This window comes from Mytilus edulis, chromosome 8, assembly GCF_963676685.1.
Source record: "Mytilus edulis chromosome 8, xbMytEdul2.2, whole genome shotgun sequence".
Lineage (NCBI taxonomy): Eukaryota > Metazoa > Mollusca > Bivalvia > Mytilida > Mytilidae > Mytilus > Mytilus edulis.
This window is the reverse complement of record NC_092351.1, coordinates 30,842,869-30,859,644: the sequence shown is the minus strand read 5'-3', so window position 1 is coordinate 30,859,644 and position 16,776 is coordinate 30,842,869. Positions and strand designations below refer to the sequence as shown.

At 32.3% G+C, this 16,776-nt stretch overlaps 1 protein-coding gene and 1 long non-coding RNA gene across 2 annotated transcripts in view; both read left to right on the top strand.

Annotated features, from left to right (window-relative positions):
- The window catches only part of LOC139485370 (uncharacterized), a 56,232-nt gene that overhangs the window by 2,807 nt on the left and 36,649 nt on the right, over positions 1 to 16,776 (top strand). Inside the window, exons 2-3 of the long non-coding RNA XR_011655304.1 lie at positions 14,355 to 14,420; positions 15,429 to 15,710. This is a non-coding gene — a long non-coding RNA (uncharacterized lncRNA). The remainder of the gene's footprint in view (positions 1 to 14,354; positions 14,421 to 15,428; positions 15,711 to 16,776) is intronic.
- Positions 8,794 to 9,853, top strand: LOC139485369 (uncharacterized protein KIAA1958-like). Its single transcript, XM_071269806.1, has one exon. The coding sequence runs from the start codon at positions 8,943 to 8,945 to the stop codon at positions 9,801 to 9,803; it is 861 nt and encodes a 286-aa protein (XP_071125907.1). The 5' UTR covers positions 8,794 to 8,942; the 3' UTR covers positions 9,804 to 9,853.

The window sequence follows — 16,776 nt, the reverse complement described above, 5'->3', positions numbered from 1 at the left end:
AGCAACATTTTCAATTTCATAAGGGGAGCAAAACATTTATTATTTTAATATTTCATTGAGGTAAATACTGTTGTGCAAACTGACTCAAACAAGTCACACTATGTTCTGACTTGAAAGAGTCAGTCAAAACTAAACTTATTTCAACCTTTATGTCTTGTACTGTCATATTGATTTAAAAATGTATGGGAAAGCCAGATATAGGACAGAGAAAATATTAAAGGTCCCCTAAAGTCACAATGAGGACTATAAAAAAAATATTTGGTATATTCAATATTTAAATGCATTTTCTTTTAAACAGGTCAAATCATGTTTTGACTTATAACAGTCAGCCCAAAACTAAATTTATTGAAATTTTGAGAGTGGGGCACTGACATATGATATTAAATGAAAGTATGGGAACGTCAGACATAAGAAATATATGTAAGATCCCCTAAAATAAATAACCATTTGACTTAATTGTTTCTAAACATTTATCAAATAAGTTCACAAATGGCAGATTCAGAAGCAGGGCTTAAAGGAAGTACACCTAGCTTTGATTGGAAAATTTGTTCTGCAATCTGACTTGAACACTGGTCAAATCATGTTCAGACAAATTGACTTAAACAGGTCAAATGGGCATGTTCGGACAAATTGACTTAAATAGGTCAAATCATGTTCTGACTTAAAAAGAGTCTGTCAAAAACTAAATGGCTTGCAAAGTTCTGTAAAAGTCGTGCATTATCATGATTGTGATGTGATTGTTAACTTAGAATGTATGGATACAAGTAGGAAAAAAAATAGAAGAAGACCTAGTTTTGATTGGATTTAATTTTCTCTGTAAACTGACTTTAACAGGTCAAATCATGTTCTGACTTCAAAGAGTCAGTCAAAACTAAACTTATGTCAACTTTTAAGTCTAGGATTTTCATATTGATTTTAAAATGTATGACAAACCAGATAAAAGACTGATGAAATATGGTCCCCTCAAGTCACAATATTGAGGACTATAAAAAAAAATGTATTTGGTATATTTTATATTCAAATGTATTTTTTTTAACAAATTTCATCAAATTAATATCTTAAAAATTTATTTTATTTCTGTATTTTCATGACTTTTTTTCTGTAAAGTTAACATATAGAACTTTTGGTTGTAAAAAACATTATTCTAAAAACCATTTGACTGAATTGTTTCTTAAAAAAAAATTAATTATCCCAACAGTAGCAGATTCAGATAAGGAGAAAAAGGGGGAGGGGCTTAGAAGAAGAAGACCTAGTTTTGATTGGATTTAATTTTCTCTGTAAACTGACTTTAACAGGTCAAATCATGTTCTGACTTCAAAGAGTACTTATATATGTCAACTTTTAAGTCTAGGATTTTCATATTGATTTTAAAATGTATGACAAACCAGATAAAAGACTGATGAAATATGGTCCCCTCAAGTCATAATATTGAGGACTATAAAAAAAAATGTATTTGGTATATTTTATATTCAAATGTATTTTTTTTAACAAATTTCATCAAATTTGTATCTTAAAAAATTATTTTATTTCTGCATTTTCATGACTTTTTTTCTGTAAAGTTAACATATAGAACTTTTGGTTGTAAAAAACATTATTCTAAAAACCATTTGACTGAATTGTTTCTTAAAAAAAAATTAATTATCCCAACAGTAGTCGATTCAGATAAGGAGAAAAAGGGTGGGGCTAAGATGAAGAAACCTAGTTTGATCGGATTTTTTTTCTGTAAACTGACTTAAACAGGTCAAATCATGTTCTGTAAAAAAAAATTTGAGAAGAACATACTTAGAAAATCAGACTAAGTTTGGTGACTTTGTTGTCCTTCAAGAAGTGGTACATATAAATACATAATATTTTCACTACAACTATCTATTGGGTGTTTTTTAAATATATATTTTTTAGCAACATTTATAACTTTGTAATTTATGTTCAATTGTACACTTGTTATTCTTAATATATATTTTTTTGGGAACAAAATCTTGTCAGGGTTTCTTATGGTACTAGCATGACAAGAGCATTCATATTCTTAAATACTCTAAACATTAAAAACAAGTCATTATCTTCAGATCATTCTGAGTCTTTCTGGCCTTATTAAATTAAAGTCAGAACAGTCAGACTTTCATAATAAGTCAGAACATTCAGACTTTCATAAGTCAGAACATTCAGACTTTCATAAGTCAGAACATTCAGACTTTTATAGGTCAGAACATACTGACTTCCAATGTTCTTCTCACTTCTGTAGAAACAAAGACTATCTATATTTCAAATAAAAGGTTAATGCTTTATGTGGCTAAGCATCTGGGGTAAGAATTATAGATGTGTAACTTCATAGGAAAACATATATGCCATATAATTAGGGATTGACCCTGTATGTCATTCAAATCTTCTTGAAATGACGAACAGGAATATTATATGGTTTAGGGGTGGTGATCCAAACCATTTCAAAAAGGGGGATGGGGATGACCCCCATGGACTTTCCCTTTATTTCATTTGATTCGTTGTATTGTCCCATATAATAATATATAGGCTTAAGGGGTGGGATCTCAACCGTTTACAAGTTTTCAAACATGAGGGGGTGGGGTGACCCCAAGGGACTTTATCTTTATTTCATTTGATTTGTCTTGTTGTCCCTTACACTAATATATATATGGTTCAGGGGTGCGGATCTTGACCATTTACATGTTTTCACACAGTAGGGGTGAACCCCACCCCAAGGGACTTCCCCTATATTACATTGGGTTTGTTTTATTTTCCTATACAAGAATATATATAGTTTAGGGGTGGGGATCTCGACCGTTTACAAAATATAAGAACATTCGCAAATGGCAGGGGAGGGGGTAAACCCAGAGACTAGCCCGGTATATTTCATTCAAATCAATTTGACATTATAAAAAGGAATATATATGGTTTACAGGTGGGGATCTCGACCATTTTCAAGATATAAGATCATTCTCAAATAACAAGGGGTGGGGCGACCCATAGAGACTAGCCCAGGGACGGATCCAGCCATTTTAAAAATGGGGGGTTCCAACTATACACGGGGGGGTCTCAACATGGGATTTTGGGTACAGGTGTGCAGCTGGGATTTTAAAAACACCCCCCATTCATATATTGAATAATTGTGAAATCCCTACCTATACATATATTTCACAGCGAAATCATAACCCATTCATATATTTATCACCCATTGATATATCACAATCGGTCAATTACTACCTATTGATATATTTCCTCGGTAAAATTGCACCCCATTGATATATTTGACGGATCAAAAAAGGGACCCATTCCAGCGGCACATATGTATATACCTTTATATAGGAAGAGACCCCCCCGTGCAACTATATGTCCCTATTCAAATGCATTGATCGGCCAAAAAAAAGGGGGGGTTCCAACCCCCGGAACCCCCCCTCTGGATCCGCCACTGTAGCCTGGTATATTTCATTATACTTTACAGCGAGAAAAAATTGAGTTAAGGGAGCAGGGATCTCGACTGTTCAACATTGTCAAATGACAGGGGTAGGGTGATCCCTGGAGCCTTACCCTACATTTCATTTGTTTTTAATATCATATTCCATGTTCATAATTGAAAAACCCGTTTTGTGAATCATTTTATAATGTTCTCAAGTTAAAATCATTTTTAAAATAAAAATAAAAAAATATTTCGGTTCTTTAGTTAAACCCTCCCTTCCCTTTACCTTTATTAAAATTATTCCGATTTCATTTCATTTTCATTAATATCAATATTCAAAAGATCGTTTTTCTCATTGGGAGAAACGAAAAAAAAATATATTTATAAGCCGCAAACTCGGAAAGGTTAAAAAGTCAATTCATGATTGAGTTTAAAAATAGAAAAATCACGTGATGATGTTCAGCTCGAAGCAATAATTTTACTTTTAAAATTGCAGTGACTGGTTATTAATGTTAATACTGTTTAAGACAACACGAGTTGTCTCCCGAAATTAACAGTTCATTATCATAACAACATTTTCTGACCTGAACAAGTCAGAATTGTCAGACACACGGTCATCTCAAAGGCCACGCGTCCGTATTTACAGGTCACGCGCCTTCATGAAACAGCAACAAAATCACTTGCAAAGACCTTCTTCACACGCAAAAAATATTAAAATGGCCAAGAAAATACGGAGGTAATATGTATTTGCTTCTGAAAATGACCACATTGACCTAGATTTGCACTAAAAAAACGTAAATAATCACTATATTTTCAATAACTTCTCGTTCGAGAAACTCCCAAAACAACGACTCTCAAACACGTGATCTCTCGCAAAAAACCACGTGATCGTATGTGTCTTAGATCGGCGGCAAATTCAAAATATCTTCTGGTTTGACGGACTCGATGGAAAACTACGCAAAACAGAAATTGACCCGTACAGGTCAGAATTTCAAAACATTTTCTGACTTGAAGAAGTCATTTTATTCTGACTTGTTTATGTCAGAGCTCTGACTGTTTATTCAAAGAAAATAATCAGAAAAAATGAATTGGGACTTTTTGTCCTGTGACTTTTTGTCCGTGACTTTTTGTCTGTGACTTTTTGTCCTGTGACTTTCTGTCCTACATTCGTTGGAAACAACCCCTGAACTGCTGAAGGGAGATATCCCCTGAATGATAGATTGGAATCAGCTGCCACCATAAATAATGTCATGCAATACTGTGTGTCAGTGGCGGATCCAGAAATTTTCATAAGTGGGGGCCCACTGACTGACCTAAGAGGGGGCCCGCTCCAGTCACGCTTCAGTGATTCCCTATATAAGCAACCAATTTTTTTCCCAAAAAGGGGGGGCCCAGGCCCCCTCCCCCCCCCCTAAATCCGCCTCTGTGTGTACAGAGATTTAGTCAGTATGATCTCAGAATCTGCTCTCATTCCTAATTTTCTATCCCTTTACTATTATTGTTATCATGGTTATCAAATGTATACAGATTTATCTAAATGTTATTTTTCAAATGTACACACTTTTGATTTTGTTTCTTTTTTGACTGGTTACCCTGTAAATTATAAAAACAAATTATAATGGCAGACTACACGAATGAATTTTATTTTTACAGGACAGTCTGGTAAGCATCCTAGCTTTACCAGACCGAATGAAATTTTGCCAGACCAATTTTTTTACATCTAATTGTATATTATCCGACAAAAAACAACAAGCATATGACTTTATTGTGCCCTACTCCTCCCCAAAATGCACAAATTAAAACAAAATGATGTAACAAGAGGGTATACTGTTATGAAAGTTGTGCACAATTGCTTGAATGCATTTCAGTGAAGAGTAATGTCCCATTTTATTGGATTTTGACAATGTTTGTGAACTAAACATAATTTAGAGTTTCTGTATACAATATTATTTCCTGTTTCTTCTTTCTTTTTCATGTATCTTTTGGTTTTCAATTCTAGTGTTTATATTTCATAGCTAAATTTTGTGATCTGCTTGGATTTTTATTCATTTATTGTATTTAATCGCCAAACCCGGAATGATCCTTATCCGTTCCCAGAATCTTATCCGGTTTTATTTACATTTCCGGTTGTGCCAATGATGGCATCCATTGTTGTTTTTGACAGTCAGATACATTTTTACCCGGATTTACACATTACTGGTTGGTGATGTTCGGCATAAAGCTAGGGGTTGAACAAAATAAACATCGCTGTGATGAATAATAAAGATGAAAATGAATTTGAGATCGTTTGGCAATTTTGCTAGAATGTTAGAAAAATCCATGAAAAAAACACACTGGACATTCGGACTGGAATTCAACAAAATTTTACCAGACAGATCCATTATTCACCGGATTTGTCCGACGGTCCGACGTATTTCGTGTAGTCTGCAATGGACGCCTGGCGAATATCTTCAGTAAATGAAGAATGGCTAGACACTGAAAGAAGAAGAGGGAATCCTATTTTTTTTTGATAATACAGAGAAGATATAAGAACATTTATATTACAAAATTATTGGACAATATAATACCAGATAGATCATTAGATGTATAGTTCTTTTGGAAAAAGTTCTTCAAATAATAAACAAAAAATGTAAATATATGCCCTTTTATACTGAGAAATGTTTTTCAAAAAGCAACATTTTCGATCACTTGAAATCATATATATGGAAATGTACCCCTCATAAAAGGGATAGTTATATATACACATTTGAAAAATTTATTTATAAGATTTGAAATGTTTGATGTTTTCAGTTGTTTTAATTGGTTTTGTGTTAGAATTATGAAAATCATGTACAAAAAGAAAAAATGTATTGCATCATCATAGTACTTGTACAAACAAATCACAAAACTAACAGGGAGGTCAGATGTTTATCTGCAAAACAATTCAAAGTGTTCTCTTTTCCTTGGAAATCAACAACACATCTAATTGTTGCAATTTATTATCCTACATGAACATGTAACATGTATAAATCAAGCTTGTTACATGACTGATCACAAGTTTTAAGAAATTTAAGCATAAGTAATCCTTTATCTGCATACATGTTCATACATTGTCATTCAATGTCAATTTTTGTCAAGACTGCAACTTTTGTCACAGAAAGCTCAACATAGGGATAGTGATCAGACCGTTTTATATTTTAGAAGTTGGAAAATGTATATAGATGCCATCATATGTTAAAAAGTTTCCATCTGTCACATGTTCATTGTCCTTGATCAAGACCTCATTTCCATGGTTCAGTGACTATGTGAAAAAAAAGTTAAGAAGTTTTGTTGTTAATTTATCTCTCACTATGGATTCATTTATTTTGGTATGTTCCAATTCTAATTTTTTGAGGAAAACTTGCACATTCGTGAATATTTAAATTTGTGGATTTGCAAAGTCTGTTTAAATTATGTTCCTTTAGAAAAAATGCAATTCGTTGAATATATAAATTCATGGTTTCTCTGTACAGGTCTACAAAATCCACAAAAATTGGTATGCAGCGAATATTAATGAATCCACAGTATTATGAGTAATAGGATAACTATATTTGGTATACATGTGCATAACTTGCAAGGTCCTTTTGTCTGTCAGACAGTTTTCATTTGACCTTGACCTCATTTTATGGATCAGTGAACAAGGTAAAGTTTTGGTGGTCAAGTCCATATCTCAGATACTGTAAGCAATAGGTCTAGTTAATTTGGTGTATGGAAGGGTTGTAAGGTGCACATGTCCATCTGACAGGCATCATCTGACCTTGACTTCATTTTAATGGTTCATTGGTTAAAGTTTAGTTTTTGTGTTTTGGTCTTTTTTTCTAATACATACATGTTCTAAATTCAATAGGTTAACTATGTTTGGAGTGTGGAAATATTTTATTATTTATATGTTTTGGTCTGTTATACTCAAACTATAAGCAATAGGTAAACTATATTTGTTGTATAGAAGGATTATAAGCTGTACCTGTCTGCCTTGCATGGTTCATCTGACCTTTTCCTCATTATATTTTCTTGGTTAAGTCTGTTTCTTAGAAACTATAAGCATGATAAGCATTAGTATAGGTCAACTATATTTAGTGTATTGATTGATTGTAATGTGTACATGTATTTCTTGTTTGGTTTATATGACCTTGACCTCATTTTCTTGAATCATATTATTTAAGTTTAAATGTGATAGTTAGTTAGTAAAGAAGGCGAGACATCTCAGTGTGTGCACTCTTGTGTTATAAAGTAATTCAGTAATTAAATTCCTTGTCTGAACGTTCTTAAAAGGTATTGATAAGATAAAAAATTAAATAAAGATCGAAAGTCAGTTATTCTTGCACTTACAGACATGTGATTCTTCCAGCATGAGTAGTAATCTCCCAATTCTCAAGCCTTTAATTTTGTCCCTCCTATTCAAAATTCAAATCCATATTTTGAAAATTTTGATCCCCAAAAAATTACCAATCTCTGTTTTTTTTACATTCTTAAATGTAGTTTAAATGAATTTAACATTTTGTTGAACAGAAATTGCTATGGTTTTTTCAATCTGACATTTTCAAAATGGAGAAATATAAAAGGACTACTGGTAGTCAAAAGTATATTATTAATTACAGAATTAGATTTATAATATTCACCATAAAATAAGGTTTTGGTTATTCTAGAATGACTGAGATAGATTCTGCATATTCTGTAAGTTACATATATACATATGACAATGTATGATGTATGTACAGTTATGGGTAGTAAACTAACTACATTATGTGGGTTATTACCTTTAAGTCATAATATGGAAAATAACTATTGGAAACTTACAGTTTCTTCCTGCTGCATATTTAGACATAAACCGAATGAGGATATTCAACTTCAAATATAAATAGTTTTATCCACTTTTCACACATGTACTTTGTACGGGTAGATCTAACAAAAACCCTTCAACTTAAAAATTTAAACACTCATTTTTCTCATTGTAATATTATGTACCAAGTACTATATATACCATCATTGGTTCTTACGAGTTAACATATTTAAACAAACGAATCCGAAGGATGAGTTTGTTTAAATATGTTAATGAGTAAAACACATGGTATATAAAATTTGTAATATAAATAAAATGATTGACAGCTTTGAAGACCTTGAACTAACATTGGAAATTGGTCACGTTACAGTTTTATCCAATGAAAAGTAAGCTCGCGCAAGTCACTTTTGCGCCTCGTGTATAATCTGCGTATTTCATTAAGAAAACCCGCCGCACAATTTGCAGAAAGAGAAAAAAATGGCAGAACTTCCCGATTTATTAGATTTTGAGGAAAGCGAACTAATTATAATGGCAGCAGAAATGGAAGACGATGTGCATTTATCACAAATTGCAGCCTAAATAGAGGAAGATATTCAATTATCTCAAGTCGCGACCGAAATCGAAGATGATATCAAGTTGTCAGTCTGTTCTCAAGAGATTGAGGTTGACTATTTTGACGATCTGGCTATTTCTCAGGCAGCAAATATAGTGGATGTAAATTTGACAATTTCACAAGCAATGAACGTATACGATGTTGAGGGCGAAGAAAATTTTGACTTGGGAACATTTGAACTTGGTTATTTGGCCCAGGAACCAAATACCAGCGTAGTCGAAAACCCAGTGAACCCAGGGATTAATCGTTTTTCTACATGTGTTTCTGCTGACAAGATCGATAAACTTATAACTTCACAAACCAACCCGAATACACAAAAGAACACAAAGTGGGCTATAAAAGTGTTTAACGAATGGTGGGCAGCTAGAAGACAAAACGGTGTTGAAATAACAGATTTGTTGGCAATGGATGTTAAAACTATGGATTATTGGCTCCAGAGATTTGTTTTGGAGGCGCGAAAAAAAACGGGAGACGAATATCCTTCGAAGTCGTTGTATTACATCGTCTGTGGTTTAATGAGACATTGCAAGGACAACAAATTATTTCATGTTAACTTCTTTGACGAAAAAGACGGCACATTTGCACAATTTCGCAAAGTGCTTGATGCAAGAATGAAATATTTGCTGGCGAAAGGACTGGGGACTAAACAAAAAAAGGCTGACGCAATATCGGAGGAAGATGAGGAAATTTTGTGGTCATCTGGTGTTTTTGGACAATTAAATTCAACAACAGTTCAGTATACTGTTTTTTATTATGCCTGTAAAATGTTTGGCTTGAGGGGTAGGGATGAACATCGGAATTTGCAATGTTCTCAGTTTGAACTTGGAGAAGACGGAAAGGGGAAATACATTAGATTTATTGGCCGTAACAACAAAACTTTCAACGGTGGTCTGGGTCATATGAAAATTAGCAACAAGGATATAAAACATTATTCTAATGACGGTAAGTTTTGTTTTATTGTTAATTATCAAGATATCGTACAGTAAAAATAATTATTTTGCATGTTGTTCCTTTCATTAAAAAAAACTAAAACAGGTACAATTAAGAATTTCTTGGCAAACTGCTTTAACTCGTTATTTTATGAATTTGAAAATTCATTTAATTATTTAATTATTTGTCAATGGATCATATTTTTAAGGCTTATTACCAAACACTAAACAGTAAAATAGTATTTAGGGAGCGTGAGAAGTGGATAGTGATGATCCTTCTATTTAATCACTAACAAAGTCATGTTTTTTACGATTTTTTGTGTTTGCTCTCAGTTGTATCACGACTGACGAAAAACTGCATTCTTTACAAGAGTTATCTCCCATTCACCATAAGTTAAGTGAAAATGAAAAGTCAAAGCGCAAAGCCCGTTATCGTATTTAAAGTGACAAAATCAACTGAATCAAAAACTTCTGTCATATTCAATACTTGATACAGGAATTTTTGTATGTAGACAATGGTGGATTAAACCTGGTTTTATAGTTAAACTCTCAAATTGCAATATACTCATAAATAAAAGACAATGTAACTGCTTTTAATGAAGATGTATATTTTTATCACTTTCGAAATTGTGCAAATCATGGTACCCCTCCGTTATACATGTACTAAGTTTAATTACTGATTATTTCTTAAAAAGTCGCCATATATACAATATTTGTATTATTTCTAGTTTTATAATTCATTTTCAGGACCTAGGTGTATGAACAACATTTTTGAGACATATCTCAACATTCTTGGTAATGATGGATGTTTTTATCGAAAACCTTTGGCTTTGGTCGGAAATACAATCCGGTATGGAAAGCAGCCGCTTGGTGTAAATAAACTAGAAGGTTTAATGAAAGAGATGTGTCAAAAAGCGGGCTTAACTGGAAATTACACAAATCATTCTGGGAAGAGGACGTGCGCAACAGCATTGTACAAAGCAGGATTAGATGAACAAACAATAATGGATCGTACTGGACACAGGTCGTCAGCTGTAAGGGCATACAAATCAAAAACTGATGAAATAGAACAAAAAGTGTCTTCTGTGTTAAATCCACCAAGTATTGGTACAGTTTCTGTTACCCATAATAAATTGGAAGTTGAGGGGCCTCTTTCGAAGTGTACAAAACTGGAACCAGTCAACACTGAAAACTCTGCAAATTGTCGTGACATTTCTACGCGCCTAAAATGTTTGAATGATATTACTAACACAAGTGGAACTGTAAATTTTAACAACTGCAATTTTTCTTTCACTTAAAACTTGTGAAAAGCATTTTTTGTTTTAGTTTAAAACATGTTTCTTGTGATGTGTTGTGTTACAAATGTCTTATTGCTTTGTGTCAAAAATGAAAAAAATAAATGTTCATGACATTTCACTTTTTTTCTGTTTCCTAAATATTTCAGAGGCGGATATCTTTCAAAAAATGGGGTGGAGCTTCAGCCATGGAACAACATGAAAATGAATATGTTGTACCATAGCTAAGCTCCGCCTTCTTTCCTTTGGATTCTAGTTGAGCTGCATATTTAATTAGCAAAGTATGGTACAACATAAATTTGCATATAATATACCATGGTTTTCCCTAAACACACTTTTTAAGCAAATTATTGCATTAAAACATCAAAGGAAAAAAATCCAATTTATGTTACAAGTTATTTGTTAACTGGCGAAACTTTAGTTTGCCTTCAAAGCCATGTTTATTTAAGCTAGTTTATATATTAAAAAGTTGCGAGTTTACAATGTTTACCTCTTTAAAATAAGAATTGCCGAAAGGATGTTAAAAGTGTTTAAAAGTAAAATTATCAGGGCATCTAAAGTACTAATCATAATATATACATGCATTAACTGTACTTGAAGGAAGTCTTCCTAATAAAGGGATAATATATTATTGACATTGTTAGATAAATGACAGAGAACTTAGGTAAATAGTTTCCTGTATATCACTTCCTGTACAAGGGTTTGGATTGGAGAACAGACTTTGTACATGTAATCTGAGTTGTAAGTTTTATTTTCTACTTTCAAATGAATTTATGTGTATATTAGTATATTTATTTACAGTACAAGTTTAATGCTTTGTATGTTGAATCTTTTTGGTGTGTAATAAGATAGAAATTTGTATCCATTTTAAAATATTTTTCTTTTCTTATTTCGAAAAAAATGTACCTAGCCTTCAAAATTGGGCTAAACACCACATCCACAGGTTGTTTGTCAATCAAAAAGGTTACAACTATTTGATTTTCCCCTTTATTAGAGGGAATGTGAATTTAAAACTTTGTGAATGTGTTTATTTAGATTGTAATTCTCTTTATGACTAATATCTTGAGAGTGAAGGGTTGACTTGTTGTGGCTCACCTAGAATATTATAGTACATTAAGTAAGTTTTTTCAGTCTATTTATCTGTCTTGTAAGTTTGTGTGTGTCAAGTATGTGGTTAAAGTTATTGTTTGAAAGTACATCTAGTTCAATTACTACTATGTTGTGGTCACAATATTTACATGTTCATTATAGTGTGTACTTTTAAATAAAAATATATATATATATATACAAAACCAGAGTTTTGAGACTTTTGACCAAGATTTTGCAGTAACTAAGCTTGACTGGGTTGATTCTGGTGCACACCATTTGAAATAATTTTTTGGTGTACAAGGCATCTCTTATTTAGCCTCACTCTACTTGACTTTATTGTTAGGATCTCCCTCTTCTCCAAATCTTAGCACCTTTGATGGTGTTTAATGCACACATTTTTCTCTCCCAATCTTGAAACAACCAGTTTTGATTTCATCTACATAATATTGTTAAGGACTCTCAAGTAGTTAGTGAATTCTCTTCTTGTTTTTCCCAAATTTGACTTAAATACACTTATAAATGTAAAACACAGTTATATTATATTTATTTTCAAGTAATTATAAAATGATTAAGGGAAACAAATCAGTAAAGTCATGAAAGTGTTCCAACAAAAATAATTAGTGATGCACTTAGCATTAAAAGGATTTGAACAAATATAATTGGTGTTCTAGTTAAATACATGCATTGTAAAGTAGTCTTAATAGCAGAGGTCAGGAATTTAATCAATTATAAGTGCATAATGCATTTATAGATCACATTCCAGGAAATACTATCTTGTGTAAAACGAATGTACATTCTACAATAAAAGGGTATGTGATATTTTTTTGTTTCTTTAGTATCTACCTCCTGAGAAGATTACAAAGATTAAAACAATTACACAGTTTAAGCATGCTACATTGTGTGTACATATCAAAACTTGTATTCAAGAATTTATTGATAATACATTAAATAATAAAAAAAGGGGGGTGGTGACCCATTCTTCTGATATTTGTGAAAAGGGGGGAATGAAAAATTAAGATACATTCTCATGTAAAAGTTTGAAAACAAAATCTTTGTCACCCATTTTGGAATTTGATTAAAACTGGAGCAGAAGTGCTCTCATAAAAAAAAAAACGAATCCCGGAGCAAACATTTGGAAGTATTTTTTTTTAGCTCAATGGGCCCTTCCACCTGAAGTGAGCTTTTTTTTAAGTGGTTTAATCCACTATTTTCTACATTTGAAAATGCCTTTACGAAGTCAGGATTATGACAGTTCTTGTCCATTCGTTTTTGATGCGTTTTGTTATTTGATTTTGCCATGTGATTATGGACTTTCCGAATTGATTTTCCTCTAAGTTCAGTATTTTTGTGATTTTACTTTTTTCTCATGGCATGTCGTTCGTCATCTGCAAACTTATACAAAAATATTCTCCTCTGAAACCAAACTTGACCTAAGTCATGGAAGTCATCATGCATTGAGACATTAAGTTTTAAAAATGTGTCTGATGACCCCTCCTGCCAACCAAGGATGCAGACATGACCAAGATAAGAAGATAGGGGGGGGGGGGGGGTACAATGCAGTAGTCATGGACTTTTCTATTTAATATAAAAAAAGATGTGCAGGTATGATTGTCAATGAGACAACTTTTCACACAAAAATTTACAGCTATATGTGACATGTCACCATACGGGCTTCAACAATGTGCTAAGCCCATACCATTTAGTCAGCTATGAAAGGCCCTGAAATGCCAAATGTAAAACAATTCTCAACTATACATGTAAGACTGAAATGTGAATCAATGATTTGTAATTCAGCACAAAAATCTCTCAATCCTTTCCATCAGTTATTTCATTCATTTGGATTTTTGATACTGCCTATATCTAATGAACATGATGAAGTTATTTGAAATTTAAGTACAACATGTATTAAAGTAGTCTAGTAGATTATACAGAGAAACATTAAACATGTACAGGCAGAAACTGTGACAAGTGTACATAATTGATGCTCTTATAAAAACAGATAGAAATAAATATTGATTTGTTTTTAACAAATACAAAGCTAGATTACTGACATTTTAGTACATAAGCCTACATTTATAGAAACCTTTTAATTCTTACTTATTAATAACAATATAATATGATATACAATGAACACTGGACATCAACATGAGCTGTTGATCTATGTAATAAAACCTTGTCATGAACAGATGTTGTCATTATAAAGGCATATTATTTTATTTTATAGGACAAATCAAGCAGTGAATTGAACTTGAAGATTAGAAAGGAATTGTGATTCGTCCTTGCATAGAAGGTTTGTACATGCACAGATCTAAATTTTAATTGATTAAAAGAAATTTTGTTGGAATACCAGCTGCATTAATTATATTTTGTAATTGTTTAAATTCCAATAAATATTTGATCAAGCCATTCAAGGTCACCACTTGAATAATATTGTATATTTGGAAAGTAACGGAGACAAATAGACCACGTTCGAATTTGTCCATCAATGAAAAAAAACTTGTCAATTCTGTGCGCCTTTATGATGTTATTTACCAGTTAGAGGGGATCGCCTGTATCCCTGCACTATTAACATTAATCAAGCGTCTTAGTGATCGTCATTGTGCAGGATAAACTGGAAATAATATTTATTCCATAGGTACCTTATCACATTTCCCTTATGATAGCAGTGCTGAATATCAATTACCGTATAAGAATTTAATTTGCTGAATAATTCGTGCAATATAGCATTATCATTTTTTCCTCTGATCACTCAACAAGGAAACGGAAGTGATGATGCCCCTAAACGCACAAATGATGTTCACTAAAACCAAACTTTTTGACGGATTTGCATTGAACTCAAAAGTTGTCTATTAGGGCAATAAAATAATGCCTTTGTTTCTACTACATGCTGAAAAAATAAATGACTCAAGTTTTACCAAGGATCGCAAGTTCATGTACTGTTGAAGGTGTGAAAAGTAGCTAGTTTTTGAAGAAGAAAAAAATGATAAAAATTCAATAGATTCCTTATCAGTAGCTATAGACTTAAACAATAGTCCTTATTATCTTATACATGTTATATATATATATATATATATGTGAAATAAAATATCAGAGTCCAGCTATGTAAAGATTGCACATAGATTAGCACACCTGAATTTCATTCCTAATTTTAACCATGAGTTATAAGTCATGACAGTGCATTTTCTTTGTATTATACCCCTCTTGTATAATACAAAATGTACATGTTTATGTGACACATTTTATTTGGTGTATATATCTAACATATCCTATACAGATATTTTGTATTTCTATCTCACAGAAATAAACAAAATGAATGTCTATCGCCAACCAGCGCAGTGGGAAGACAAACGCACCAAAGATTTACGGAATCAAGTTACACTACTGAATACACATCTTGGTGTACAAAGGTCAAAGTTGTCATCAACGATACCAGAACTCGTGCAATACTGTGAGAAGCACGCTGTACAGGATCCTTTCCTATTTCCTATTAGAGACAATCCTTTTAAACCAATAAGACGACCGTGTTGTATTATATAGAAGATAACGGGATCAAAACATGTGTGAATGTGATAAATATGTGGTAAGTATACAATATTTAGTACACAGTTACAAGGAGAAGTCATACCCTTAGCCGGGGGGGTTCAAACATTGTTCAAACTGTTAAAGTCGAGTTCATGAGTCCAAATAACCCCCCCCCCCCCTTGAAAATTCCTGGCTATGGGCCTGGTAGTTGATTTAGATATTAGAAGATAATGAGAAAACTCTCCATCCAAGTCACAATTATTAAAAAGTAAACCGCTATAGGTCAGACTACAGCCTTGAACATAGAGGAACCTAAGCTCACACCAAACAGCAAGCTATAAACTTAAAAGAGCCCTAAAAATTACTTGTGTAAAACAATTCAAACAGGAAAACAAACAGTCTAATCTTGATAAAAAAAAAAACCAACGACAACCAATGAACAACAGGTAGAGATAGGAACATGAATCTGTCTGTTCTGTTTACAGTTTAACAGACAAAGAGAAATAACTCTGCATTATCCAACGTTACCAGTATTCAATATTTATAGCTATCTTGACCATGTTTAGCATTCAGTGCTCTCAACCACTTAGATTAATGATAGGAAAAGATATTTGATGGTTTAGATGTATCTTACTGGATCAGTAAGTTTTCAATGATATGCTCATATAAATAGTTTTGTTCTTTTTGACATTTACCTTTAACACGTTAAAAATAAAAAAGGGAAAATAAATAATTCCCATTTTGGCCCAGTTTTTATATTAACTTTTTACATGAAGAATATGTACATTAATTTGTACAACCGAGACATTAAATACAAAAATAATCATCAATTCTATAAAATTCGTCAGATTCTTCTCATTTTATTTGTAAAAGAGTTTTGATACTCAAATATAGTTACTTCAATTTGTATAAAACAGATTTTCTCCACATTATTTGGTACGTTTACTTCTATAACAGTCTTATCTAAAGAGTATTGACACTCTTTGTTGTATGCGGTTCTTTTATTTCTTGACTTCAAAAGTACGGTCTAGTACTATGAGTAACATTTATAATACCACAAAGTATTACTACTCTAGTTATAGCTCTTTTTACTAAAGAATATCAATATTGCTCTCATCTTTTAA